The sequence below is a fragment of the Bos indicus x Bos taurus genome, chromosome 23 (genome assembly GCF_003369695.1).
Source record: "Bos indicus x Bos taurus breed Angus x Brahman F1 hybrid chromosome 23, Bos_hybrid_MaternalHap_v2.0, whole genome shotgun sequence".
NCBI lineage: Eukaryota > Metazoa > Chordata > Mammalia > Artiodactyla > Bovidae > Bos > Bos indicus x Bos taurus.
This window is the reverse complement of record NC_040098.1, coordinates 44,281,264-44,309,210: the sequence shown is the minus strand read 5'-3', so window position 1 is coordinate 44,309,210 and position 27,947 is coordinate 44,281,264. Positions and strand designations below refer to the sequence as shown.

At 50.0% G+C, this 27,947-nt stretch overlaps 1 protein-coding gene and 1 long non-coding RNA gene across 7 annotated transcripts in view; one reads left to right on the top strand and one right to left on the bottom strand.

Annotated features, from left to right (window-relative positions):
• PHACTR1 (phosphatase and actin regulator 1) overlaps positions 1-27,525 on the top strand; it is a 527,559-nt gene extending 500,034 nt beyond the window's left edge. For all 6 annotated transcript variants that reach the window (XM_027525394.1, XM_027525392.1, XM_027525395.1 and 3 more), the window contains 5 exons: positions 13,628-13,683; positions 18,182-18,243; positions 22,625-22,765; positions 23,561-23,637; positions 24,462-27,525. In XM_027525394.1, the coding sequence (XP_027381195.1) occupies positions 13,628-13,683; positions 18,182-18,243; positions 22,625-22,765; positions 23,561-23,637; positions 24,462-24,477 (352 nt within the window). In that variant the 3' untranslated portion in view covers positions 24,478-27,525. The remainder of the gene's footprint in view (positions 1-13,627; positions 13,684-18,181; positions 18,244-22,624; positions 22,766-23,560; positions 23,638-24,461) is intronic.
• Positions 19,046-21,123, bottom strand: LOC113882192. The gene is made up of 2 exons (XR_003508317.1): positions 20,396-21,123; positions 19,046-20,189 (listed from the first exon to the last, which is right to left on the bottom strand). It is a non-coding gene; the product is annotated as an uncharacterized LOC113882192 (long non-coding RNA).
• Positions 27,526-27,947: the final 422 nt, after the last annotated feature.

Sequence of the window (27,947 nt, the reverse complement as noted above, 5' to 3'; positions counted from 1 at the left end):
GTGATGGTCCTGACATAACATTGTCTAAGACTTTGGAGCCTTTGCTGTTGAGAAAATGCTCTCCCAGCTGCACTTCATCTGACTGCCTTCTCCCCAACCCTGCCAAGGTGGCTGCAGTTGGGACTCTGTTCTTGTAGGTGAGGAAACTGAGCTGTGAACTTTAGAGATAGTGAGCAGCAAAGAGAAACACACCTTTCAAATCCAGAACCTTCTATTTTAAGCCAACATGCTGAGAACAACATTTAGTTTGGTTTCGTTTTTGTGTAGCAGTGGGTGCCTGTGGTTGGGGATTGTGTGGGAGGGTGGAGTCCTGAACCAGTGGCTCAGGCTCATGGGAGCAATCGTGCTCACGGGAGAGATAAGCCATGGAAAGAAGAAGGAATAGGAGATGTTCTTCCATCTTGGATTGAACTGGGCTCTGTCTTGCATTTCAGTAGCTCTGTCCATAATAAGTGGGCTTCTTTGATGGCTCCGGATGGTAAAGAATCTGCCTGCCAGCGCAGGAGACCCAGATTCAATCCCTGGGCAGGAAGATCCCCTGGAGAAGGATATGGCAACTCCAGGATTCTTGGGGCTTCCCTGAAATGAGTAGGGAGACCTGAAACACTGGACGTCGAGGTTTGGCTCTTGAGGCACTGGTACCTGATGCAGGGTGAGAAGCAGTGTGCGTGGTTCCCACAGCATGGTCCCTGGCGCACCAGCATCACCTGGAAAAATGCAGGTTTTCAGGGTCCGCCCAGACTCTGAATCAGAGGATGGGGCCCAGAAATCTGCTTTTTAACAAGCTTGGTTCTGGTGCACACTGCAGTCTGGGAAGCAGTGGTGCAGTAGAGAGCAATCAAAGACTGTGAAGTCAGGCCTGAGAGAGACAGCTCCATCTTTTAACTAGTCAGGTTCCTGGCGAGCCTTAGTTTCTCTCCCTGTAAGACTGACTTTCCGCTCACCGTCATCTAGGAGCACTAGATGAGTAATTCTCCACACTGAGGTAGATAATGAATGCTAGTCCCTTCTCTCTCACTGTGAAGCTGAATGCCGTATTATGCTAGACTTGTTATTCAGAATAAGTAATGCTAGCTGCCCTACCAGACAAAGCCTGAATTCCAGTGGTTCAAGCCATTAAAAGTGTGTGTTTCACTGGAGTAAAGCCTAACATGGGTCAGGTAGCTTCTATCCGTATATTCATCACGTGCTTCTAGAATCCACGGCTCCAGCATCTCCATAGCCAGGGAGGACGGCGTCGTCAATACACCCATCACTTCTCCTAGTCCAATAAGCAGAACAAGCCTCATTTTTTTCCCACAATGGGCTTTGTACCTGTATCACAAGGAGGCTGTTTGTGAGTTTCTTCACTCCTTTCAAACTGCATTTTCTGGATGTGAAGAAATAATAGAATTAGAGCACTTTAGAGCTGCCATGGACATTCACATATCACCACCTCTAACATCCTTCATTTTACAGTTAAAGAAACTGAGATCAGAAGAAATTAAGGGGCTAGCCAAGTTCACATAGTTATCTGGTTATACTGGGATCTGAAACCAAGACTTCTGACCCCAGCCAGTGCTAAAATTAATACCATCAGGAAGAGGAGAAATGAATTCACTTCTCACTGGAAGAAACAAGCCAGTTATTTGTTGGAAAGTAAAACAAGTCATAGGCCTTAGCTGATTTTCTCAATTCCTGTCTGAAAGAGAAATGACTCAAAAGTTTTGGATTAAATCCTTAAGAAACATCTTCAGAAATCAAAAAGCCCATGAGTAAGGAATCCTTGAATTCTCTCACGGGTGGTTTCTTTCACGGGCATCGTTTCCTGGTCTGTCCCATGTTGCTAAAGGAACATTTGAATAAAGTGCCCATGTGAAAGAGAGGTCCCTGTCTTTCTAGTTACTCACAGCTGGGAAAGTCTCATTAGTAACTTTGAAGACTGAGACGGCACTTGAGAAGACTCTCTCTCTGATGCCTTAGTTTGGGGTTGGTCTATTCTAGCGATTCTGGCATTCAGATGATAAATGAAGCTCTAGTCATTTATACTTAAGAAGATTTTTTTGTTCTTTGCTTCAGTGGTGAAGTTGGCATTTCTGGTCTCCAGAATAATTTCCGTGGTGTGTAGCCCTCTTTCTGCCTCATCCACCAAATCTGGCCACCGGTTTGGCTGTCAGTGACTTTTCTGCAGCTCTCCTATTAGTGCTGGCATGTAATCCTGAATATTTAAATAGCAGAAGTGGATTACAACTGAGATGTTTGCAGTATACCAGTTTTTCATGGGTCCCCGCACCGTCTTTGTTTACTGGCAAAAAAAAAAAAAAAACCCTCTCATGCAAAATGCTAATAAGAGTAATTCATTTTATTTATCTTCATTATATCCATTTCCCTCTTCTTGGTTTCGAATGCAAAGATTTTTTATAATAGCCTTGAAAATTGCATATATGCTAATAACTAAATGGTAATTTTTGACAGAATATAAACAGGAAAAATCACCATCCAAAGACCCAAACCCTGGAAAATCGCTTTTCCCTCTGATTCTGAAGGCAATTCCTTTGAAATACAAGTGAATGCGCTTCTATTTTAGGAAGTGTGATCATGAAAATTTTATGCTCTGTGCCCACCGAGCCATTAAAACAATAGTTCTTCAAAACGGGCAGCCTCGTTAGTGCCTTTGGGGAAAAAAAGTAGGCAGACGGATAAACACGGCTGACAGGTAATCGGGATGTCGGAGGGAATTGTGCCCGCAGTGAGCGCAGCCCTGCTTTGGACGTGGTGATTCCTGGTGTGGTTGTTGTTTAGTCTCTGGAGTCGTGTCTGACTCTTCGACCCCGTGGACTGTAGCCCACCAGGCTGCTCTGTTCATGGGATTTCCCAGGCAAGAATACTAGAGGGAGTTACCATTTCCTTCTCCAGGGGATCTTCCTGGGCCAGGGAGCAGACCCATGTCTTCTGCGTTGGCAGGTGGATTCTTTACCACTGAGCCATGGGGGGATGCTTATCTTCATGTTATAACTTATTAGGCTCCCTCTTGAAAGATGCTGAGACAGGTTCATTAAAATGCGACTCTGCAGAGCTGCCCTCCCCAAATTTGGTTGGACCGATGAGTCTGCCATCTGCATATTCCACCCCACACAGCCCAGGCAACATCCCGTCTGAGGGAAGCCCTGGGCACGCCCTCTTGAGTGACCCGGGAGGTGCTTCCTTGAGGTTCGAGGGAGCTGAGTGCGGTGGAGCCTGCCGCGTCCTCCGAGCATCACTCCATCTCATTTCTGTTGCGTTGTGCTCCCTCTTGACAGTTTTCAATCACACGTAGTAGCCATTTGGGGCCACAACCTGTGCAATCTGATTCTCACCCCACAGTCAACAGAATCACTCGGATGCTCAGGTGTTTCCCATGAAGGAGCTGTAGATTCATGCAACCTTGTCCAAGTCTGAAGCACCGTGAAAGTCGGTCAGTTGTGTCCAACTCTTTGTGACCGCATGGACTATACAGTCTATGGAATTCTCCAGGCCAGAATACTGGAGTGGAGCAGCCTTTCCCTTCTCCAGGGGATCTTCCCAACCCAGGTGTCCCACATTGCAGGTGGATTCTTTACCAGCTGAGCCACAAGGGAAGCCCCTGAAGCACCATATTATGCTAGAAATTATACCAGGGATGAAGTCCGTTCTTTTAAATTCTACTTCCTACTGGAACAAGAAGAAAAGCTACTTCCAGGACACTCAGGTAGCATCAAAAGCAGTGTCGCTCCACTGGTGGCCAGCGTGGAAGGGGCTGGCCCCACACACAGGGTTCAGAGGGAATCATTTTATAGCAGAAGATGGGTGTTGTCCTCAAGAAAGGAAGGCCACACGCCCTGCCAGGCCGGCCTAGTTTGGACATCAGTGTCAACAGGGGTGATGAGTGTCTTCTTGTTTCCGCTGTTGTAGCTAAACTCCAAGCCCCACAGGAGGAGCTGGGGGCTAGTGAGAGGGACACCAGTGAAAGTCAACTAGTAGCACAGACTCCTGGGGTGCCGGACTGGCCTCACCCATCGCTAGCCTCAGGACAGGTGACAGGGTGGTACCCGAACCGAGCATCACACAGGTATGAAGGGATATTGTGGCTGCGGTCCCAGCAGATTTCAGAACTGTGGATGTGCGGGATGTGTGTAAACACAACACTTACTGCATGAAGAAAAGACATCTGTATTCTACACGCACACACACAGACACACAATGTCAGGAATGTCCGTCTTCTGGAGAGGGTACTGTGGTTGGCTCTGGTTGAGAGCCTTCCACCTGCTTCTCTGGGGACGCTGGTCTGGCTAGGAAGGATGGCTTTCAGGGCTCTGAGTGACTGAGTGTTTCTGTCCGCCGTGTATAGGATTCTGCTTCCAGACAAGCTCAGAAAGTACAGCTAGCTCTCTTTAAAGACATGCTGGTCAGGCTGCTGGCCATGGTCTGGCTCTGCTGGGAGGAGAAGATCATGCCTCCCTGAGGGGAAGGGTCGTCGTCAGCCGGTTCCCTCGGGATGGACGTGGGAGCCGCTTCTGTGCCCCAGGAGCTGGTTTTGCTGGCACTTCCGGTGACAGACCTGCAGTCATGGGCAAAGCTGCTGGCGGATTCCGTCCAGGTCCCCCGGGCCTGCTGGTGTTGAGGCGCTCCCTGCCTGGGGGCTTGTGCTGCTGTGATCCTGTGATTTCCCTCCGCTCTCACACGTCCAAGGGAAGGGGCATGTGTGGGTGATGTGTGTATGCTGAATATCTGATGTGGACAGAATGCAAGGAAAAAAAAAAAACAGGACATGTGTATGTGTGTGTAACACACACACACACGAGAGCGAGAGAAAAGACAGGCCTGCTGTCCCCCAGGCTGGGAGCTGAGGATGCTATGGTCGACATGTGCTATGAACTCATGGTCTGTTTTGGGGAACATACTAGATGGGATATATATAGTCTCTTCTTACAAGTGATCTATCTCCCAATCCACTGCGTAGAGCAGGCCAAGACATGAGTAAACGCGTTGGTATTCATCTCCTGTATGGTCAGTGTCAAGCCTGTTGAAGCAACCGTATCACATTCCATTTTGCATTCTCTTTCCTCTTTGCCTTTCCCATTTGGTAATCCATTCCTAGAAAAATAAACCCATTCCTTGATTAGAACTTGGGCTTCCCAAGTGGTGCAGTGGTAAAGAACCTGTCTGCCAGTGCAGGAGGCAGGAGACATGGGTTCAATCCCTGGGTTGGGAAGATCCCCTGGAGTAGGAAATGGCAACCTACTCCAGTATTCTTGCCTAGGAAATCCCATGGACAGAGAGAGGAGCCTAGTGGGCTACAGTCCATGGGGTGGCAAAGAGTTGAACACGACTGAGCGACTGAACATGCATACATATGATTAGAACTCTGTCTTTTCTGATTCTTTGTGAATTAGCAAATAGATTTTCAAAAAGTGCAAAAAGGCAAATCCAAAGTGGTTAGACATTCCTGAAATCTGCCATGCTGCTGGGAGAAAAAAGACAGGGTTGTGGAGCGTCTTTTTGTCACATCACCTCTCTCTTCTCTCTAAATATATATATATATATGAGGTAGGTCGAAAAAGATAGGCAGATGTGGAAGCTGTATGTATTTTGTGAAATGTTATCAAGCCTTAGGAAAGCACTTATAATTTAATAAGAATACCTACATTCTTTACCAGTCTTTAATTCAACAGAGCTATTGGTTTAAAATGAAGCTATACGTTAAAATTGTAGTGTCACAGACCAGGAAGCGGTATGGAAGTGAGACTTTTAACCAAGGGGGAATTACAGAAGACTGGGCAGAATCAGGTGACCGAAATCCCCTCCACTTGAACGTTTGAGATTCCCTGGGGAGTTTTTGTGTTTCCATCTCCAGGTTTCTAAACAGCATGAAATCTCATCTGAACCCACGTTGTGATTTTTTCCAGAAATAGGAGCTCCGAAGGGGCCCCGAGAGGTAGGAAAATAGCTGTGGTCCTGGAGAAGGAAGAGAGAGGAGGTCGGGGGTGCTTGGCACCTGCCTCTCAGCTTCTGTGTCAGCCAGGCCCTTCAGCCTCCCCCCAGGAGGTGCTGATGGGCCCCAGATGACGGGGGCCCTTGGGGGGGAACAGGAAAAGAGCGTGAGCTGCACAGACCCCTGTGGGTCCTGGAATCACGCAGGTGTCTCATCAGAGCAGGCACGAGGCCGAGGCCAATCTCCAGCTTTGCATCTGTCACCTCGCTTTGAAGAGTAACCAAGCGTTGTGTATGTTGTATATTGAGGCCCACCAAAGCAGAGCATTGGGGGAATCCGGACCCACGGTATTTTGTGAATGAATGACTGGATGAAGAAGTCTGTATTCTTATGTCTGTCTTGCACATCTATCTAGCACAGGACCCTTCTGAGTGGGGGCTTCTGTGCCCCTTCGAGGTTATACTCTCATGATGCAGTCCAGCTGGTGAGTGGGACACGTGGCCCTGCCTCCCAAAGCTTCAGCCCTGGACTGCAGGGGACAAGGTGGGCATAAACGGAAGAATCACAGTACCAGGGTACAGCAGGAAGCGCAAGACTATTGTCACACGCCGTGGAAGCACCTTAACCAAAAGGCTGGTGAACAGAGGAAGTGACATTTGAGGTTTAAGCTGCAGTCTTGGGGATTACTGCCAGTTAGCCAGACAAAGAGGAAGAGAAAGAATGTTCAAACATAAGGAAAGGCATGCAAATCTGGAAGGAGCCAAGAGGAGGTGGTTATGTCTAAAGGACAGGATGGGGGAGATTCTCTGCAAGTGGCAAGATCACAAAGAACTTTATGGGACGTTGCGTGTTCTGAGTCCTTCCTTCAGACTCCAAGAAGGCGTGCCTAGCTTTCACGCAGGGAGTGGAGTGATCAGATTTACCCCTCACAAAGGCCATTCTCGACAGGCTGGCGGCATGAGATGGTGGCCTGATTTCCAGAGGGTCCATGGTGGGATGGGATGAGACATGGTTTGGACTTGGGGCTTGAGTGGCCACCAAGGCTGAAGTGCAGAGAGGGGATAGTTCCTGGTTTCCTGGGTAGCTCACTGTGGCGGGAGAGGGGATTTTATTGGTGGACAAAATAATTTGTCCAGCTGGCAAAACTACCTGCCCAGAAAAGGAAGATAAATTAATTCTTTGGGGACCCGTTACTTTTGACGGCCTGTTGGAATCTAAAATGATAATTGAAAAGGTGATCTGGAGCTCAGAAACCTGGTTAGGGACGTCGAATCTGGAGTCGTTGGCATGTGGATGCTAACTGAAGTCGTGAGTGTTGAGGACATCATCCAGGGAGCATGTGTGGGCGGATCTGGGTTTAATAATGACTACATGAACACCTAATATGTTCTCGGTCCTCGCCTAGGAACTGGGGACGGAGTGATGACCAGGCCCCAGACAGAAATGCCCCAGCCCACATGGCGCTGACAAGCGCTAGAGAAAGATTTCGAGAGACACAGATTCCGAGGGGACAGGATTCAGAGCTTCTCCCCTGCCCCTGGCCCCACCACGCCTGTCCCCACTTGTCCTGTGTCCCGTCTCAGGCCTCTGTTGGGAAACCCCATCTCTTCCTTCCTGCCGCAGGAAAGAGGGCCCTGCTTTCTGTCCTTCTCCACAAGCACCTCTGCCCTTTTCTCTTTCCATCCGTCTGAAAAGGCAGCTGCCTCCCTCCGCTGCTGAGATGCGGCAAAGAAACCAAAGTCAATTCAGCTCCCCACCAGCCCTGAAATGCAGATACAGTTTTAGAAATCCAGGCTTTAAAATCAGGGCCCGCAGAACAATAAGCGGTTGTAAAGACTAATGAAAGCTGTGACCTTGCCGTTCCAAAGCCTGTGGAAAACTCATTAGCTCTGGGAGGCAGAACGATCCCTTGCTGGCGTCAGACCGGCCAAACCTCCAAGGCCCGTGTCACTGCTCTGGGGACGCTGTCATGCTGCTCTGCATATATTAAAGCATCTCGCCACTGTTTGCTGGCAGTCTCCTCCTTCCAAGGCCAACACCGAATGCCGTTTGGGGATGGGTGTGTTTATTTCACAGAAAAATGTCAGTTTGCTTGCTCTTCTCTTGTGGTTAGTGATAAAGATGGAATTGTTCAGACTGATAAAAAAATAATAATATCCCTTCTTACATTTTGAAGGAAAATAGAGGGCTCATACATGGCAATGGATGGCAAGTGACATTTAAATGGGAATCAGTGATTTTTCAAGTGGGTTTCTCTTGTGGCTTAGCTGGTAAAGAATCTGCCTGCAATGCGAGAGACCTGGGTTCGATCCCTGGGTTGGGAAGATCCCCTGGAGAAGGGAAAGGCTACCCACTCCAGTATTCTGGCCTGGAGAATTCCATGGGGTCGCAAAGAGTCGGACACGACTGAGTCACTTTCACTTTCTTTTGGTGATTTTTCAGTTCACGGTAAGTGGAGATCTCTAAGCTGGGGTCGGTGGCAAAGAGGAAATCATCTGAGGTGTGGAAACAGTGTTGCTGCTCAGAGATGTTGTATAAACCAGGGTCACCTATATAATAAAGCTGATTAAATAGATCACTGAAAAGGACATTAAAGTTTGAGTTTTGGATAATTCATTTTGTATAAAAGTTTAACTCCCCAAATGGGAGTTTTTCTGTGTCATCTAGCATATGAGGGGTCATGTCTACATATCAGGAGGGATTTTAATTTAATGTTAGTCTAAAATCAGATAAAATTACTTGAATCTACTGCCAAGGTGAGGATGGTATAAGAGATTCAGTGCATTCAGAGGGCATCTCTGCTTTTATTCTTGAAATTAGCTCCTCGGGATTATTCATAAAATTGACCTCTTCATTAGCACAGTAATTGTGCTCTGCTACTAACCAACACTTCTACACAAGCTTGGTCTTAAGAGGAACCAGGCAGATGGGTGCTTTACTTGGTAAAGATGGTGGGCTGCCCGAGGGACTCCCCTAAAATTCCGATGATGAATTCTGAAACTAGGACTTTATCCCTTTGCTTTGTGAGTTTGGCTCTGTTCAAAGACAGACCTTTCAAGGAAAAATAATATTTTAAACTATTGTAAGTCATCCTTATTATAGTCCAACTTGAAAGAGTAAGTCAAAGCTGTCAATTGGCAATGCCCTTAATTCTGATACGAAACATACAAACCTCCGTACATCACACTCCTTCCCACATCCTGCTGCCACAGCGGAGAGCTGTCCCTCCTCCACCTGAAAGATAAGGTCTTTTCTGACCCTAAAACCCCAACCCTTCCTGCCTTCCCGGACTCCTGCGCTGTCCATAGAGCCTTCTCCCTCCTTATATGTTTAACTTCTCACTGTCACCACCACTCCCTCTTAACCTGGATTCTTTCCATTAAACACCCTCTCAGACTCCCTGGCAGGTTTGTCTTCCTTCATCTTAGCATTAAATTATTGGAATTCCATAGGCTTCATCCCAGGCCCTCTCCTCTTCTCATGCTGTGCTCTCTCCATTCCCCTGGCTTCAGAGAGTATCTGTTATGCAGACTAGCCAGAAATTTCTGCCGCTGGCCTGACCCTCTCCTCTCCGCTGAGCTCAGTAGACCCAGCTGCCTACTGGACACGTCCATTGTGACGTTGCACAATCATTCTGACTCAACAGGTCTAAGCTCAGATTCATTGTCCCTTTCTATCCTTCCCCCCATCCTCAAATGCCCCAGTTTCCTTCCAGTGTTCCCCACCTTCTCAGTGAATGGCATAACCATCCATCGAGCCGTGTAAGTTATGGAACTTGAGAGCTAGGCAGTATACCTCCTTCTTCCCCAGTGTCCACAGACGCTGTGTCTCTGTGGTCTGTCAACTAGACTCCTAAAGAGCTTGCACATCCACCTCCATAGCCTAGCCCAAGTGCCTATCATCCAATACCAGGCGCGCAGTAGCCTCCAGGGCTCCTACTCAGACTGCCTCTTGCATCTCCCAACCCATTCTCTGTACAACAAACAGTGTGATATGTTGTAAATCTGAAACGCTCATCCCCTCACCCAGCCAGGGCAAGGTATGCAGCTCTCTGTGCCTCGGTTTCCTGCTTTGTACAGTGGAAATGCTGGTGGTGCTATCTCAAGGGGCTGACCTGAAGATTAGATGAATTAGTATGCGTGCTTCTTAGAGCCTGCCTGTACATTTTAGGCGTTAAGTCAGCATTAGCTTATTCCGTTACTCCTATTGTTTGTAGAGAGAGAAACACAGAGTTGAATGGGTCCATTACCTTGTCCAGGTGGGTTCAGTGCGGAGCCAGGAGTAGAACCCTGGTCCCCTAACTCCTGAGCTGTTTAGCACTTTGTCATTAAGCCACAATATCATTCTCCTACCAAATCTCATTTTCAAAGTCAAAACAACTAATTATAGCACATGCCCTTTGGGAGGACTTAGCTGCATTTTATAGCTGTGTGTGATTAGCCTGGATATTTTTCTCAGACCCTTTCAAGAGAAATGAAACATAAATAGAGGGCCTCATTTGAAATCATGTGTATTTAACGATAAGGCTGCCTAGTTAATAGCAGAATTTTCTCTGGTTAGAGTTCAGTCACTCATTGTTTCGTCCCGTCCAAACATGACGCATAAGAAAAACAAAAGCAGAAAGGCCAGCAAAGAACCAGGCAAGGCGTCTGGTCGTGGGATACATGGGCTGCGTAGCACAAGCCAGTGAGCGAACCTTCTGCAGACACTTCTGGGCGTAAGATTCTAAAACACTGACCCCCACTTTTAAGGTGCAAGCTCCACCTTGAATCTGGAAGGGCTTCTTCAAAACAGACTATCCCCAAACCCTAGCTTCCTGTGAAACCTTGGTTTTCCAAAACGGTCCCACAAAGGTGGCTGTGCATACCTACAAAAGAAACTAGTATTTGGCAGAAAGATAAACAGAAAAGTGAGGGAGAGCCTCTAAGAAGCTCATTCTAAGTGGAGTCAGGAGTTACATCCCAGACCTGTGACACTGACTTGCTCACTTGTGTAATCTCAGCTTCCCCCGCTGCAGTTGGAGAATGCCGTTTTAGAAAGGACGGGAAGACTGTTGAGTCCAAATTTAGAACCTCGAGGAGCTGGCCTTTATCAGTGCAGATAAATAATACCTTCATGGGATGTTTTAGAAAATGAAGAATAGATGCTAAAATGTTCTTGTAAATTTGAGAACACTTTGGGATTATCCATTTCCAGCTGTCTCCAAGGTCCTCCCAAGCACCTTGAAGACAGATATCCGATCAAAACTCCTTTCTCTGGCATTGAGGCCCACTCCCTGTGTGCAGCCTACATGGCAGTGATATCGGAGCATCATGGAATCAGCTGTCAGTGAGCACTGGGTTTAAAACAGTTATACTTGGCAACTCCATGGACTTTATTTTGAATCTGTGTCGCTCTTAGTGTCCAAGATGTAAGTGAAAATGTTAGTCGCTCAGTCATGTCTGACTCTTTGCGACCCCATGGAGCGTAGCCCGCCAGGCTCCTCTGTCCCTGGAATTCTCCAGGCAAGAATACTGGAGTGGGTTGCCATGCCCTCCTCCAGGGGTTCTTCCCCACCTAGGGATCGAACCTCAGGCTCCTACATTGCAGGTGGATTCTTTACTGCCTGAGCCACCAGGGAAGCCCCCATGGTGTAAACATCTTGCCAACTCTAGACACCGGTTGCTGATGTTTCGGGAGGGACTATGACCTCTGCTGCTAGAACAGCGCTGTTTTCTACCCCTTAGTTCTACTGGAAGGACTCAGGGGGCCTCAGACTCCTTCCACAGAGTTCTCACCTCACACACACCTCATCCTGATGAGGGAAGCAGAAAACTGAATAATTATTTGCAGGGTTGTTAAATAGTTTCCAAGAGTCTCAAAAATACCAACATATCTGTGATGCTGAAGCCCATTGTGTGATCTTTCCTGGAACTTCATCTGGACATGTAGTCCTCCTCTTTCTTTTTTTTTTTTTTAATGTAAGTTTCAGGCAAACGGCATTATAATTCAACATCTGTATATACTGCAGAGCGATCACCACCTCAAGTCTAGTGACCACCTGTCACAGTACAGTTGACCCCCTTCCCCCATGCTACCCGCCCCCAGTCCCCTCCCCCCGGTAACCATTATTCTGATCTCTGTATCTGTTTGTTTTTGTTTTACTGTGTGTGTTCATTTGTTTGGGAGTCTTTTAGATTCCACGTAGGAGTGAAATCATACAGTGTTTGTGTGACTCATTTCACTTAGAATACTGCCTTCATGATGTCATGAATGCAGGGTCTCATACTTTTTATGGTTGGATGATATTCCACTGTGTATGCGCCACATCTTCTTTATCCAGTCGCCCATCAGTGGACGCTGAGGTTGGCTCCATATCTTAGCTACCGTAAATAATAGTGCAGTGACCGTAGGGGCTCAGATATCTTTTTGAGTTTGTGTTTTCGTGTTCTTCAGACAAAGACCCATGAGTGGAACAGCTGGGTCGTATGGTAGTTCCATTCTTGACTTTTTGAGGAATCTCCATACCGTTTGGCATAACGGCTGCCCTGGTTTACATTCCCACCAACAGGGTGCCACCACCCCTTTCCTCCACACGGTTGCCAGCATTTGCTTTATGTGGTCTCTTCGATGACAGCCATCCAGACGTGTGTGAGGTGTTACCTCCTTGTGGTTCTCATTTGCCTTTCCCTGGTAGTCACGGATTTGAGCGTCTTTTCATGCACCTGCTGACCATCCCTGTGTCTTCTTTGAAAAATGTCTGTTCAGCTCCTCTGCTCATTTTTTAATCAAGTTGTTTGGTTTTTTTGGTTGTTGATGTGTATGAGATCTTGATATATTTTGGATTTTAACCCCCTGTCGGGTATATGATCTGCAGTTATCTTCTCCCACTCAGTAGGTTGCCTCTTTGTTTTGATGATGATTTCCTTGGCTGTGCAGAAGCTTTCTAGGATGAGGTAGTCCCGCTTGCTTTTGCTTTTGTGTTCCTTGCCTTTGAGTCAGATCCACTAAAGCGCCTCTGACAACATGTAGCGTCTGCTCGCTGGTGTCCTTCCCAGTCTCTGTCCTGCGTGGTACCCGCCTGTTGCTCGACCCCGCCCCCTGCTGTTGCATCATAGCCAGTTCACATCCTGGCTGTGACGCCTCACTTGCTATGGCTAAATTACATGCCGGCACCAAGTGTCATCCCTTTTCCTCTTCATCTGTCATCCCGTGTCTAATGAGGCTCTGGTGGCGATGGGTGGGGACCAGAAGAGCAGCTATTGTTCTCTGCAGACAGACTTGCTCTCTCCCGACTCCCCGGGGCCATGAGCCTCTTTGTACTTTGAGTCTGCACAGACATGGCAAGAGGCAAGCTCTAGCCTCAGGGTCAGGGGAGAAAGGCAGAGGCCATGATCTCAAAGTTAGGAGGCCCCAGCGAAAGAATGAGACTTCTGTGATGAGAGTTCACGGGCCTGGAGGCCGGGGGAGCAGGGCAGGGGAGGGGCCGCCGGAGGGAGGAGGGTCAGCTCCACGTGACATCACATCGAGTGGCTTTCCTGGGCTTGAAATTGAGGAACTGAGGCGACGTTGGTGGTGAGCGTCAGTCTCTGAGAGCACAGGATGGAACAGGCACCCCAGCCTCTGCCTCTGCCTCCTGCATCTGCGACGGCCGGGGAGATTAATGACCCAGGGAGGCTATGACATGGTCCAAAAACTTTGCCTGGATTTTTTCCGCAGGCGACTGAGCCAGAGGCCGACTGCGGAGGAGCTGGAGCAGAGGAACATTTTGAAACGTAAGTGACAGAGCCCATGGCAAACGCTGAGGTTTCATGATCGCTTTGGTTATGGTATATCACAGCAAGCCACTGGACTTCTCCCGTGTGTTTGTGTGGAAAGGATCGAGACTCTCACTGGTGCTGGAGGCTTCACCCCTGTGTGTTAGACCCCCCGAGACAGCCTCCTCACAGAGAAAGCAACTTCGAATCTACTTGGTTCATGAGGAGCTCAGGGTCTCCAAGAAAAAGCCTGCCCTTGAGTGGGCTGCAGAGTCAGAGAAGCTGGAAAGTTCAAGCAAGATAACTTCTTGTTAAATGAGAGCTGGGGTTGCCTTTAAAGTCAAATTGGCTTAGAAATCGCAAATATGATACTGATGGCTAAAATAGGGCAGATAGCCATTTGAAAACTAGAACCAGAGGATATGACTTTCTGCTGCAGCTGGCTGCTGCTGATAAAATCCCCCCTCCCTCTGAGCAGTCAGTTGAAAGTCTAAGAAAGCATTTTCCAGTGGAAATCCTTTCTGGCCTCGTCTTGGGCCTCCCGTAGCCAGCTGCTGGAGTAGCTACTGAAGCTGTCTTTCCAGAAAGTCTCACTGTCACTCTCATCTGTGGACAGAAAAAAAATGAACGAGCTTCTTGTTTGGTTTAGGACACAGATAATTTGAGTGTGTAGAGAAAATCCATGTGGTGCTTAAAATATTTGTTTTAAAAATGCTAAAAGAAATCATCTCACAGACACAAACCAGCATTCCTCAATTTAGGGGGGGAGATATTCAATAGTTGAAAAATAAAACCTCTCTGCTTCATTGCAGGATACTCTCATCAGCACTGCCCTCTAGATGGTCAACAGATGTTTTTAGTTTAATTCAGACCCTTTCTCCCCACACACCCATCCCTTTCTCTCTCCAGAAGAGAAATATGATCTATGCAGTTTTACAAAGCGCGCACAACCCGCCCCCCCCCGACACACACACACGAGTCACGTGAGGCCTCTGCATGGGTGACTGGGTATTTCCACCACAACCAAACAAAAGCGTTCTTGATTTTACTTTTCTTGCCTTCCTCACTGTGGTCCTGCGACTTGGTCAGTGTCGTGGGGCTGGCTGTTGAGTTTCCCCTGGGAAGGCTGTGTTGTTGGGGTGCGGGGTGTGGCCCAGAGCATCCCCCCTGCGCGCTGTACCTGCACCCACATCCTGCCCCTTGCTCTCGGCTATGGCCACTCCCTCGCCCCTCCAGGGTGGCACCTTCAGCCCTGACCTTCCTCGGGCCTCAGGGCACCTCATCTATTCCCCAGATCTCTAGGAGGTTGCGTATATGATTATGTTCTTCCTAACCCAGGGGTGCCTTTCAGAGTTTCTCCAGAGTTTACTTTGAGCCGAAACAGATTGAGAACTCTTTCAGATGACTTCCCTGGTTGGGGAAACTTTTGGCTTCTGTGTCTCCCTTTCTGTCCCCACTTGATACCTGACCCGCTAAAAATCGTCCACATCAGAGGGAAGAACAAACAGGTGGCCACTGATGTCTAAACTCAGAGATCCAGTGAGCATGCTTGCTCCTTCCTCGGCCCCGCCACCCGCCTCACACGCCTCGGTGGTTGGCTGAAGGACTGTGCTCTGGCGGGTTACACTGTACCTCGGTCCCTAACCCGACTCTTACTTGTGAAGAAGCTGAACCCTTCTGGGGACTTGTTCAGGTTTCAGAAGATGCGTGCTTCTGTCGGCGGGGACAGAGGATTTGGAAAGAGAAGGCAGGGAGTCCCCAGCTCACCTGGCTCCCTAGGCACCAGCTCCTGAGTCTCATCTGCCCAGATCCCTGATAGACGATGAGCAGGCCCTCAAGTTGCTTTCTTCTCACCCTCCAGAAAGATGCTGGGGTCGTAGAGGTGGCTGCTTGTGTTGCGTAAGCCTATGGGCTCAGGTTCAGGGGAGCAAAGAGCGCCCAGCTACTCCCATGGTTCCCTTTCATTCTCTGGCCTCTTCCATCATGTCCTGTTTGAATAGCTGCAAACTGAAGGACCACTGACCAAATTCAAACAGGGTCGTCACTTTGCAGTTTCAAAACTTTTTGGAAAGGAGATTTATTTTTCCTGCTGGTTCTTTGCTTTCTCCCACATTCTGAAACTTTGTTTTCTGAAATAGGGTTTTTTCTTTTTTAAAATCGATTGTGATTGTGAAACAAAAACTGTTTTGTGGCATCAGAAGATACCCTCAAATGGTGTATTCTGAGAATTATCATCTGGGCTTTCAATCACGGGAGGCAGCATGTCTCTAAGTTTGAAGGAGGGTGGGCCACCAGCGTGGGCAGCCTGGGGTTGGGGGCGGTGCTGGAGTTTTGAGAGCCCCCACCTGCCCGGCCCTGTGGGTGGTACTTGCTCCACTGGGGGCAGCCAGTGAGACATCAGGCCCGTCTGAGCACACAATGAGCTGTCTGGTGGTGGCGGCAGTGATGACCTCGAGGTCTTTTCCTGGTCTCCCTTTTTCCACTTGCCTAATGGGGTTGTCTTGGTACCCACTGCCTGAGAATTCATGACCCTGACTTTGTAAATGGCTTTGAACTAAAGGTCTAGATGCCACTGGTGATAGGTTGGGGCCCCCACCCATCAGAGGGACCTCAGGAACACATGTAGGAGATGAGAGGGCAGGGTGCTGACTTTCATGGCCCAGGAGGGGGCCTGTAGGATGAGGAGGCCCCCAAGTGGAGTCCGAGGCAAGTAACCAGTAAGGGCTGGCCCCCAAGCAAAATCGGATTGGGAAGAGGCAGTGTGTTTGAGCAAGAGAAAGAGCTGGACCATGTGTCTAACGTATTAGCCCTGGAGTGTGCAGCTCGCCCCTCAGTTCCCTTGGGCCTGTCTGTCAATTTCCAAGCCAAAGAGCAGTAACCTAGGTGGTCTCCTGGGCCGCTGCGGGCTCTAATACGCTGTGAGTCTGTCCATTTTAACCCAGTGCCCTCGAGCTGCCTCCTGGGCACTCACCATCCACTCTAGACCTTTCCGTCTGTCCTCCTTCCCATCCACAAATGCACTGTCGGTGGTGGGGGTGGGGACACCCTTCTTCTGGGTCTAACTGGCTGCCTCCCAGTTTATCTCGGAGAGATTCATTCATACAAAGGTGGTAATGGCTGACTAGTTGAATGGGTTTTTAATCCTGAAGAAATTCACATTTTTCAAAGGAACTCTGGAAGGGGAGGGAGGACCTTTCAATTCAAAGGAGGGCGCTCTGGTGTGGGGTTTGGGACCGCGGGGACCCCTGGGGACCTCAGCCGAGGGCCGGATGTGGGCGTTTCTGGTGCTGCCCCGTTCACGATCCTGATCCTCATAGGTGGTCAGCGTGGCCACAGCGTGTCCCTGGGGGTGTCTCGCGAAGGCCTGAGTCGTGCTCTGACTCATCCTTGTTCCTCCTGGTGGGAGGCAATGCCACTTGCAGTGTGAATTGGCTCAGGGTTGCGGTTGCTGGAAGGAGGGGCGGGGGAACCCCACTTCTAGGCACGAGGGGGTCACACTTTTAAAGATCTGACTCTACGGAAACATCATTTACATCAGTGCTTTCAAACGGGCCCTCCCGATGCAGACAGCGCCGGAGTCAAGTCTCCATGGTGGCCTGTGTCTGAAGTCATCCTCAGTTCAGTAGACGAGACGCAGGGGCACTGGGCCCAGTCTGATGTTCATGGTTTTCCTCGAGTCAGACAGTACTGGGCTGCGATCCGGCCTTCCATCCCAAGGCCTGGGAGGAAAGTGAGGTACCCACGTCATCCGGTTACTTAGATGTGCCCACATTCTCTGTCCACCACGTCTCTGCTCCTTTCCCCAGACCCTCTTACCTGCACACACCTAATGCTAAGTCACCCCCCACATTGTGCTGAGAACGTTTAAGCTCTCAAGTCTGCTCTAAGACGCTCCTTAGAAGTCGACATGCAGGCTGTTGTACCCCACACTATGGCCGCCCACGTGCTCTGTGGACTTCTTGGAAGAGTCAAAGAATTGATGGAATCAGTGCTTGCGAAAGGTGAGCGTTTTGCAGATCCAGCCTCTGTTTGGCGTCAGCTGCGCCTCGTGTTGTTTCTGTGGGGGTCTGGCCTCTGTTCCTTCCAGGCGGGGCACTGGGTGCCCCGGACCACCTCATAATGAGACCCCTTAGGTCACTGTGAGGCCTGAGGCAGAGCTGAGCGAGGCCCAGGTCTTGTGCAGAGAAGGGCGCCTCCCCGCTCCGAGGACGCGCCTGTCATTGTGAGCAGCACCCACTCTTTCAGGACCCACCTCCTGATCCAGCATCTCTGCCTGCAGACTCGGAAGGAACCCCAAGTGACGTGAAGAAAGCGAAGTAAGGTCGACCTGCTCACCCGTTTGAAACAGTGCAGGCACTTGGAGAGTGTCCCCAGGAGCAGAAGGGTGGCTGCGGTCCGGGCGGGGAACTCTCTTCCTGAGACTGTGAGCTGCTTGGCCTAGAACCTGCGGAGGTTCAGAGGGCGCATCCTTGTGGGACACTGCAACCAAAACCTAAAGCTTCTTCATTTCTTTCAGCTCGGAATGAACAAGAGGAACAAGAGGAGAAGAGAGAGATCAAGAGGAGGTTAACTCGAAAGGTGAGAGGGTTCTCTGTGCCAACGGGGCTGGGACAGGAGGCTGCCCGCCCCTTGGGTGTGGGCCTTGCCCACTGCCTGGCCTGTTGGAGGTGACATCAGTGGTTCCATTCCTCGGGTGTCAGGACACATGGCTCTCTCGACTCTCCAGGGGCCAGTGGTCACAGCTTCACAACCCTCGGTCCTGGTGGCTGGTGACATCCTAGGTTGCTTCATTTTGTGACAGCGGCCTACCCCTCCAAGCAACTTGATGGCAGGTGTATTATATTTGCAGTTACAGTAAATATTCTGTGGTACAAATTCACTGTAATCCCATCTCTCAAGTGGAAATTCACTATCAACATCAGTAGTTCAAAATGTATCAGTTATTTGCTATGACCCTGGAAAATGCGAGTTTTCCTTATCTCCCGATACTGCTCCTGACCTACTACCCAAGAACTATTATGCTAAATCCAATTAATTAGGAAAATGTCAAATATATTGATAAACGAATGGAGATGTTTGAAAAGCACTTAGATAAAATTCAGGAAGATAGAATTTACATATATTTTTCCATAAAAACCCCCAAAATAGATGGCTTGGCAATGCAATGTAGACCCACAGGCAGATCTAATTTGGAGTAACCTCTTTGATACGAAGCTCTTTATTTGAGGCTATTCTTGGGGGATGTTGAGAAATTTAATAATTGATGGCACAGAAAACACTTTATTCTGTCTGACTAGAGTGTTTTTAATCACTCTCCTACAGTGACCATCTTGAGAGAAAGATACTCAAAGCTTAAAGACAGTTCAGAGGCACATCAAAATTAATTTTTAAAGTTTTTATTAATGGTTTTTCTCCATGGACATTTTATGCAACGGAAGAAATTCAGAGATCCTGAAATATCATACCAGTTACTAAGGTGATGATTTGTTTCTCAACGCTTTCTCCCCCTTGGAGCACCCCAAACATCTGGTGACAAGCCAAAGGCCATCCCAGTTAAAAGGAGTAAGATAAGCAAGGGCCTGAGAGCCGGTGACGAGCTGGTGTGCCCTGGTGGGAAACTACAACAAGAGCTCGGGCCCTCACTTCACCCAGGTGCCCTCACCCTGGTCCAGGTCTGGTTCTTACATCCTTACGATCACCTAGCCTTTGGACGCAGGGCACCCTGTTTCCTGAGACTGAGCAGCGAAGGGGACCAGGAGAGGTGTATTAGATTGTTCTAAGTGGGTCCTTGAAATGATGAGGGTATCAAAAGGAGACTGGTAATGACCCCATGTTTCTGATACAGAAAGGTCTAGACCTTCAGAAACAAACGTTTAATCAGATTTTTGCAGTGTTCATGGGAGTTGACGGCTGGTACCCACCCCCAATTCTCCTAAACGTGAGGGTTTCTTGCTAAAAGCTAGTAATACGGAAAGATTTGGACATGAAGTTAATTCTCTTTGGAAAAAAAAAAAAAAGTATATGATCTTGCAGGGGAAAACTTGACTAACTGCATAATTTGGCAGGAAGGGGTGAGAGAAAAGGGTTTCCTCCCACACCATCTCCCCTGGGAGAGCGAGGGGGTGGGGTCCCCAAATACCCATAGTTCTTGCAAGTCTTCAAGATAAATGCCTCTTCCTCCTCCCAGTTACCTCTCTCTTCTCCCAGGAAAAGTGCCTTGTAATTTCAGCATCTGCCATCCCCTGGGACTGGCTCGGGGAATTAGAGATAATGAGCTTGAGGGAAGGGCTAGGCTGCTTTTTATAAGGGAGAGACCGAAAGTAGCTTTCACATCTGGCTCTGTGAACAGAGGTGTGGGGCCTGGCAGCTGGTAGGGAATCTGTACCACCTCCTGGCCCTGGACACATTCTGCTCCTCAGGAGCCTTTATTGCAGCAAGACCAGATGCCAGAGGTCGGGGGGCAGGATGGGGCGGGCATACCTTCCCTCAGCCCCAGGATTGCCTCCATATCCTTCTGTCAAGACCTGAGAAAAAGAAAACACAGTAGCGGATGCTGATCGCCACAGACCAGGCATTCTCTTCTGCCAAATTGAGACAAACCTAAAAAATCATTGCTTCATCTTTTAGTAGGTGCCTGTTTTCCACTTCCAAAAAATTGCTAGCTAGCCTGATGGATGGATGAGAAGAAGGGAGGGAGGCTGGCTGGAAGGCAGGCAGGGAAGAACTTTACCTGGGTCGGGTTGTATTAGTAGTGGGATTAGGGTCTTGACGTGTACCCTTTTGTTGAGCGTTTGCAACTGACACTTTCGTAGATGGAAACATAATGCTGCCAACCTCTGCAGCCCGTCATTCCTGGAAAACCAACTCTGGCTGCAGAGACTGTTTCCTTAGCATCCAGGCAGGTAACCTGGGTTCACTTTACCTGGAAGTGAGCCAGTCGTGAGAGCCAGTCGTGAGCCAAAAGCGCCTCTCCTCAGCCCACATGGCTAGGCTTGTGAGCCCTTGCTCATGACTGAATCCCAGTGGTGGTTAGTCAGACTCTCCCAGCAGGAAAACCCAGGGCCCTCCTCGCTCATTCCCTGGTAGCACCTGGGCCCAGTTCCTCATCCCCATCAGATTCAGGCATGAAAAAGAGTCCCTTACCTTCAGAGCCAATCTCTAGATTTCTGTTCACTCCAGACTCTACCATAGACAGGCTATGAGCAAAATCCAGACCATGATTTCCAGAAATTTAAATTAGAAATTCCATGCTTGCATGGCACACTGAACAAACGGTACTGTTTGTCTGGCACCCCAGGGTAAACCTCACCAATCGGAAACAAAAACTGGGGCTGTGAGTAGGAGTCTTTATAATGCAGACAGGCATTTATCATGATAATGAAGTACTCAATTGGCTCAGATGGTAAAGAATCCACCTGCCAATGCAGGAGACCCGGTTAGATCTCTAGGTCGGGGAGATCCCCTGGAGGAGGGCATGGCTACCGACTCCAGTATTCTGCTCGGAGAATCCCATGGTCAGAGGAGCCTGGTGGGCTACAGTCCATGAGGTTGCAAAGAGTAGGACACAACTGAGCGTATTATGGTAAATGGCTCTTTGTATTATAATGACACTATGAAGCTCCCTGCACTCATTTCTGAGTCAGGATAGACCCCCATTTTTGCTGACAGCAAACCCTGACCATCGAGCCCGGGAAACCTCTGGGTTTCCTGCAAGAGGCCACCGCCGACACCAAAATGCCTGGGAAACCAGGAGAGACAGGAGCCACTCGGAGGGGGAGCTGCAGCGTCCAGACTGGGGACCAATCACACCCAACACACCTGTGATCCCCAGGTCTCTCCTCCCTTGGCTGAGGGGTAGCAGCAGGCTGCTTGGGTCCCATCTGGAGCCTGGCAGTCGGTGTCACCATTCTTTCTGTTCAGTGCCGGCCAGGCAGTCATCTAATTATGTTCTTCCATTATAGGCCAGTTGGTAGCAAGCTGGAACATTCTGGCACCAGCCTAAGGTGTATGGCAGCTGCATAAGATAGAGAGTCAGAACATCCAGAGGTGGTTTGGATTTGCTTGCATGTGTTTGTTTCATAGGCCTTTGTGCTAAGATTCTATTTGACCGCATCTTCTATTAATAGAATTAAACACAGTCTAAGGCTTAGAGAAAATTTGCTTTTAAATAACATTGGCTGAACATGAATTGACAGCCTCCTAGAGAGAGAGCAACTGTGTTGCTCCAGAAGAAATAAACCTAGTGACAGGAAGAGATAATAGAAACGTCGGCCTCGAGTTGTGAAAGTTCAAAGGGAGGATGCCAGCAGGTGACAGGGGAGATGGTGAAATGCCTCACTTGCTTCATTCCTTCACCGCAGACTCCTCTAGAGAACCCGTCCCAAGTCTTCCTCAGCATCAACGCGGCCTCGCTCTGCCTTTGGGCGCACCTTTCTACTGAGCTAGTGAGGGGCAGGGTCTCCATGGTCGCGTAAATCAACACACTCCTAATTCCTGCACACCCCAGAGTTTGCACGTACTTTTTTGTGTCTAAAACACAAAGATTACAAACCCATCTTGCAGAGAGCACTAAATTTGACACACAGGTCAGTTCACGAATCCAGAATAATACAAACCTGTTGTGTACGGTTTCGGTTCACCTGGTGGGAAAGGCAGGTACATGTGGGAAGACCCACCACACCCACACAGAGAGACACGCTGCAGTGTTGTTCCGCAGCCTGGCCGCTTGTCTGAATAGTCCTGGAGGCGGCTCACGAGACAGTCAACTCCTTCAGAGAGTCTGGAGAAGCCCCAGGTCCAGGAATCCGGAGCCCTGGGTCCCCGGGGCCCTGCCCTCACTGGTGTGTGATGCGTCAGCTGCGCCTCTCCACCTCGGGTTCTCACATGTACACTCACGGGTGGACCAAGTGATCTAAAACGTGGCTGGTTGACCGCGTCCATGTCTCTCTCTCTCCCGCAGCTCAGCCAGAGGCCCACAGTGGAGGAGCTTCGGGAAAGGAAGATCCTTATCCGCTTCAGCGACTATGTGGAGGTGGCCGACGCTCAGGACTATGACCGCAGGGCCGACAAGCCCTGGACCCGCCTCACCGCTGCCGACAAAGTGAGAGGGGTGGGGAGGGCTGCCCAGGCCTCGCGACCAAGCGCTGGGTCTCTAGCACGCTGCTGGGAGCCTGCGCAGAGCCCAGGAGCAGAGCTGAGGTGCCCGGGTGGGCACTGGAGGCGGATGGCCTGGCAGGCAGGCTCCGGGGACGGGCCACACTCCTTCCCTTAATTTGGTTGGGGGATTCTGACCCACCAGCTCTGGAAGGACCCATCCTGAGGTGTCACTGTGCATTCTGAGCTTAGATCCACCACAGCAAGACCAGGGGCTGACCTTTCAGTGTGCACCAGGGACCCCAGGATGTGGGCCAGGTGGACGGGCCCTCTTGCTGCCCGGATGAACAGCTCCGGGCAGAACCCCAAATCGAACTGTTTGTATCTTAGATTTGGGGGGGAGGGGATTCTTCGTAGGTTCTAAAGAGGCTTCCCTGGTGGCTCAGATGGTAAAGAATCTGCCTGCAATGCAGGAGACCTGGGTTCGATCCCTGAGTCAGGCAGATCCCCTGGAGAAGGGAATGGTTACCCACTCCAGTATTCCTACCTGGAAAATCCCATGGACAGAGGAGGAGCCTGGTGGGCTACAGTCCACAGGGGTGTAAAGAGTTGGACACAACCGAGTGACTAACACTTCCACTTTTTAAAGAGTATCTCAGGGTGACTCTTTCTCCCAGTGGTGAGACTCTACTTTACGCACCTGTCTGACTTTGTTGAAGAGGTTTCCTGACGTTTTCAGGAATAAAATAGAAGGTGAGCTGTCTGCTTCCTCCGCACACTCACGGGCTTCTCTTTCTTCTAGGCTGCCATTCGGAAGGAGCTGAACGAATTTAAAAGCACTGAAATGGAAGTTCACGAGTTGAGTAGGCATTTAACAAGGTTAGTGTCAAGAGGTTTCTTTTTTTTTTCTTTCCCGCTTCAAATTATAATATTTACCCCTGAACTGAACTATCCTCGCCATTTCTGGAGGACAAGTGCTGGGCAGTGGTGGGTGTGGTGAGGGGGGAAGATAAAAGAAAGATCCACGTGGAGGGATCCAGGTTCCACCGTGGTTACTGAAAGTAGAGGAGTGTGTGCGAGGTCTGGGCTGAATGCAGCCTTCTCAGAGCCTGCAGCCTAAAGATCTGCTGAGTGCCAGACCACGACGGAATGGGTATTTATGAAAACATAAGCTGAGGAGGAAAGGTCGTTGCTGATTACAGCAGAGACCAAACCAGGCCAGGGTACCAGATCCTCGTGGTACTTCCAGGTGGGGGTCACGCCTGCCGTTCGGTGTCCTTTTTCCAGACAGTCCTGTGTGGTGCTTCTTGGTGAAACTGAAGCAGACAGATTGGAGGGGCTTGCACAAGGTCACGGGGCTGGTTAGTGACAGGCTGTCAGCTCCCTCCTCCTGCCTCTCTCCTTGGTTGAACGTTGAGTGCCTGACTCGGGGACAGGAGCTTGGGGGTCCCCGCCTTGCTGCTGATTCCTTACCTGGGCTGCGGCCCCCCTGGGGAGCTCCAGATTAAACTCCAAAACCAGGGGTGCACTGGATGGGCCTCAAGTTCTCCAGGGGTCCTGTGGAGATTTATTTGCCTTTGGTTGGAGATTTAAGCCTCCCTGTGGCTGTCACAAACAAGGATGGAGGCTGGAGAGCTTGGCCTTGTCAGGTCCGACACCATGGGCAGCCGCTGGGTCCTGACTGAGTTGTTTTGTATTCCTAGGTTTCACCGACCTTAACAGTCGAATTCCTCTTGAGTGCTATGCTGTCTTCAAAACATAAATTTATAAGAACCATAAGTGCTGGTATTTATTCACTTCCCCATTATGATGTAAATCTTATGAACTGCCTTTTTTTAAAAAGAAGAAGAAAAAGAAAAGGAAACACAGGATTCTGCTTGCAAAAACGCGATGGTTATGGCTGCCGGCGCTGCCGAAGATAAGGGCCCGTGCCCCGTCCCGGGCCGGGGGCACCGAAGACTTGCCCGCGCTCAAAGCGGCCCTGGGCCTCAGGCCGGCAGGTACCGCGTTCGCTGAGGCTCCCTCGAGCCTGTACCGCCAAAGTGTCTGTCCCCTGAGTCCAGAGAATACCGAGCCGGTGGATCTGTCGTGGGACGACTGTGCAGAAGCAGGCGGCCCAGGGGTGGCGCCCGACCGGAGGAGGCTGCTGAAGGAGGCCGCACCACCCACGCGGTGAACTACGGGGAGAGCCCTTCCCCGGGGAGCCTGTGGTCGCCGGGCTGGCCTCAGAGTGCGTGCGCTCCAGGTGCGGAAGGCAGGCACGAGTGCCTGTCCTGTCCCCTCGGGCCGAGCCAGCTGCCCTCCAGGAAGCTCTGGTGTCGCAGGGGAAGGCTGTCGTTAGACGAGCCCAGAGTCACGGGGGATCTTACGCATGCCAGCAGCCTCTGCTATCTGAGTGGCATCATGTGTGCGATCGTAATGCCGCTGTGGAAGGTACCCAGGCTGGGGTGACCAACCGCCTGGCTGATGTTCATTCTCTCTGCATGTACCCCAGGGCTGGGGACCGGGTGGCCGGGCCTTTAACGGCCTCTGAGTTGAGGACCAGGCCAGGATCCATTCCTGAACGGCTGGCTGCCCCCAGCAGGTCCTCCACAACTACCAGAGACCCTTCCAGGCTGGCCACGCCCGTAGGTGTCCGTGCAGAAGCCCCAGCGTCGGGGCAGGCACCGGCCCCGCCCACCAGGAGGTACCTGCTTCTCCAGGGAGCATCCCTCCTCCCCCTCTGGAGGCTGGTGAGGGTGACAGAGGTCGGATCTCTGTCCATCCTCCTCACCTGTGATCACAGGAGAACAGTGACAGGGTGTGGCAGAGGAGGGACCCCTCCAGACCCTGACCGCTCTCCGTAGGAGGCCACCCGAGCTACTTCCTTCCCCTCCGGGCTATGGCTGTGAAGCTCCGCCTGGCCTCCTGCTGTGATCTTGGTTGTTCCACCAGCTCTCCCGGTGATGGCTGGAGCCCTACCACACAGGCCCAGGCTTTAGAAGGATTCCAGCTTGGCCTTCACCAAAAAAAAAAAAAAAAAAAAGAGGTAACCAGTTCCCACCCCAAGCCGCGTGGGATCACATTACCCTGGGGCTGCCCCGCCATCACCACAGGTGAGGGCGGGCTCCTTCTCTGCTGGCCCTCATGGCTCCCCGGGGTGGTGTCACCATGCACCTGGCAGGGGAGCTCCGGCGGTGTTCCAGGCGGTGCCCACTGGCCAGTGCCAGGCTGGCACACGCTTTCCTCACAGCGCCTGGCGCCCAGCCCTGGGACGCGTCACCCCCTTCCTCTCTTTGAATGTTGAATCCGGATAGTTAACCGCTGTGAGTAGAGGCGTTGTTCAGGGAAAACGTGGCCAGGATTTTAGCGTGGCTGTAAACAGTGTCTTCCCAAAAGACTTACTGACGTTTGAATGTGCAGATGGTGTGGTGAAGGATGCGGGGCTCTTCCGTGTAACCCCTCTACATGGGCACGTTTTCCTGGAGGTGCCCACCTTGGCCAGGGTCTGAGCCTGGGCTTCTAGTGTTATGATGGTCAGCCTTCTCCTGGCCCAAGAGCGAGTCCTAAGGGACCTCATTCCCCTGCCTGGACGCCTCCCACACAGGCCAGGGGCTTCTCTGCTGGCCTGGGTTCCGGGCCTTTCAGTGTCTTGGGAACATGATGCCTCAGTCCAGTTCCCTGCAGCCCGCCTGCCAGGGGTTCCGGGTTCCCACCCCAAGTGCCCCATTGTTGCAGCCACTTTGCACGTGAAAGAAACTGAACACAGTTTCTGCTGCTCCTGCAGAGTAGCTTTTTCCGGAAGTAACTCCCTACAAATTGAAGGGTGCCCCTCCCGTGTCACTGCCCCAAGCTGGGCTCTCCCGAGACCATTGGAAGTGGCTCAGCAACCTCTGTAGGTCACAGGAAGGACCTTCTGCTGTCTTTCCTTTCTTGAAATCTTGAGGTGTTTACAGAAATCTATCCAAATTTCCTTTTTGCCACATTGTTAAAACAACTGAAAAAAAATGTGTTTCTTTCCAAAATGACAATTTGATATGGCGGTGGGGGGTGAGGTGGGAAAAAGGTAGGCTGGCTGGTTTACAGTGCGCCTTTTTTTCTGAAAAAGCTAGTTTGAGCTTTTTGTCATTTGCATTAGCACAAGAACAACCTGAGATTTCTCAAATCAAAACGTTTCCCTCTGATCAGTCAAACACTGCCCGAGGTCCCCACCCTATCCAGGACTGAGGAGACTGCCATGGGCCTACCTGCTCCTTGGAAATCGCTGACCTATTCCTCCCCAAAGGCCCTCAAAGCTCTGTAAAACTTTAGCCTTTATGTCAGATTAGAGAAACCAAACGATGTGACGGTGGATGTGATGAAAATCTCTGAGCTTATTTTTCTCCTGCCTATGAACGTGTATTTATACTTGCCGAATGAAAACCGTGCTGTGTGCTTCGGTGAATGGAACTTCAGGCTCCCCCCGTGCACAGTCAGTGGGCGAAGGTCACCTTAGACGACTTTTCCTCCCATTTGTCTGTTGATCCCCCACATGGTTCTTTCCTCTGGTTGCTTCCTGGGTGTCTGTACATAGTTTGTCTTTTACCGGAGCGCGCTCCCGTGTTCTGCTTTAACAGACGACGGCTGTATGAGGAAGACAATGTAAATAGGATACAAATTAAACTGGAGCTCTATGGCCTAGGTTTTGTACAGACAGAAACTGCATGGTATTTAAATTATTGTTTGTCTCTGATGATGTATGCAGTTTCTTTAAAAACAAACCAAAAAAAAAAGTCTTAAAAAAAAACATTTCCTTGACTCCTGTGTGTTTTTACTGACAACCAGCAGGAACCACCGAAAATTTATTAGATTGGTTGGGGGGAGAGGTAGGTCAGCTCATCAGCAAAAGAACAAGAGTTATGAAAACACAGAACCACCTCATGTAGCTGGTACTGCTGGGGAAGGGAAGGAATGCTGCACATACATGATGAACTTTCTAGGTAAGTTCTAGCACACAAAAGTTTTTTTTTTTTTCTTCTAAACATCTTTTAAAGAATATCTAAATGTATTTCCAGTTTTCTGTCCTTTAGTAATCTGGGAATGATAAATTACTGTCCCCAAGCAAAAGCCCCAGATGACTTTGCTCTTGAGAGTATATACATCTGTGTCCTTTCTTGAGCAACCTGAGTGTTTATCCTGTAAAAAAAGCCAAGACCTTTTATCGCTTAACC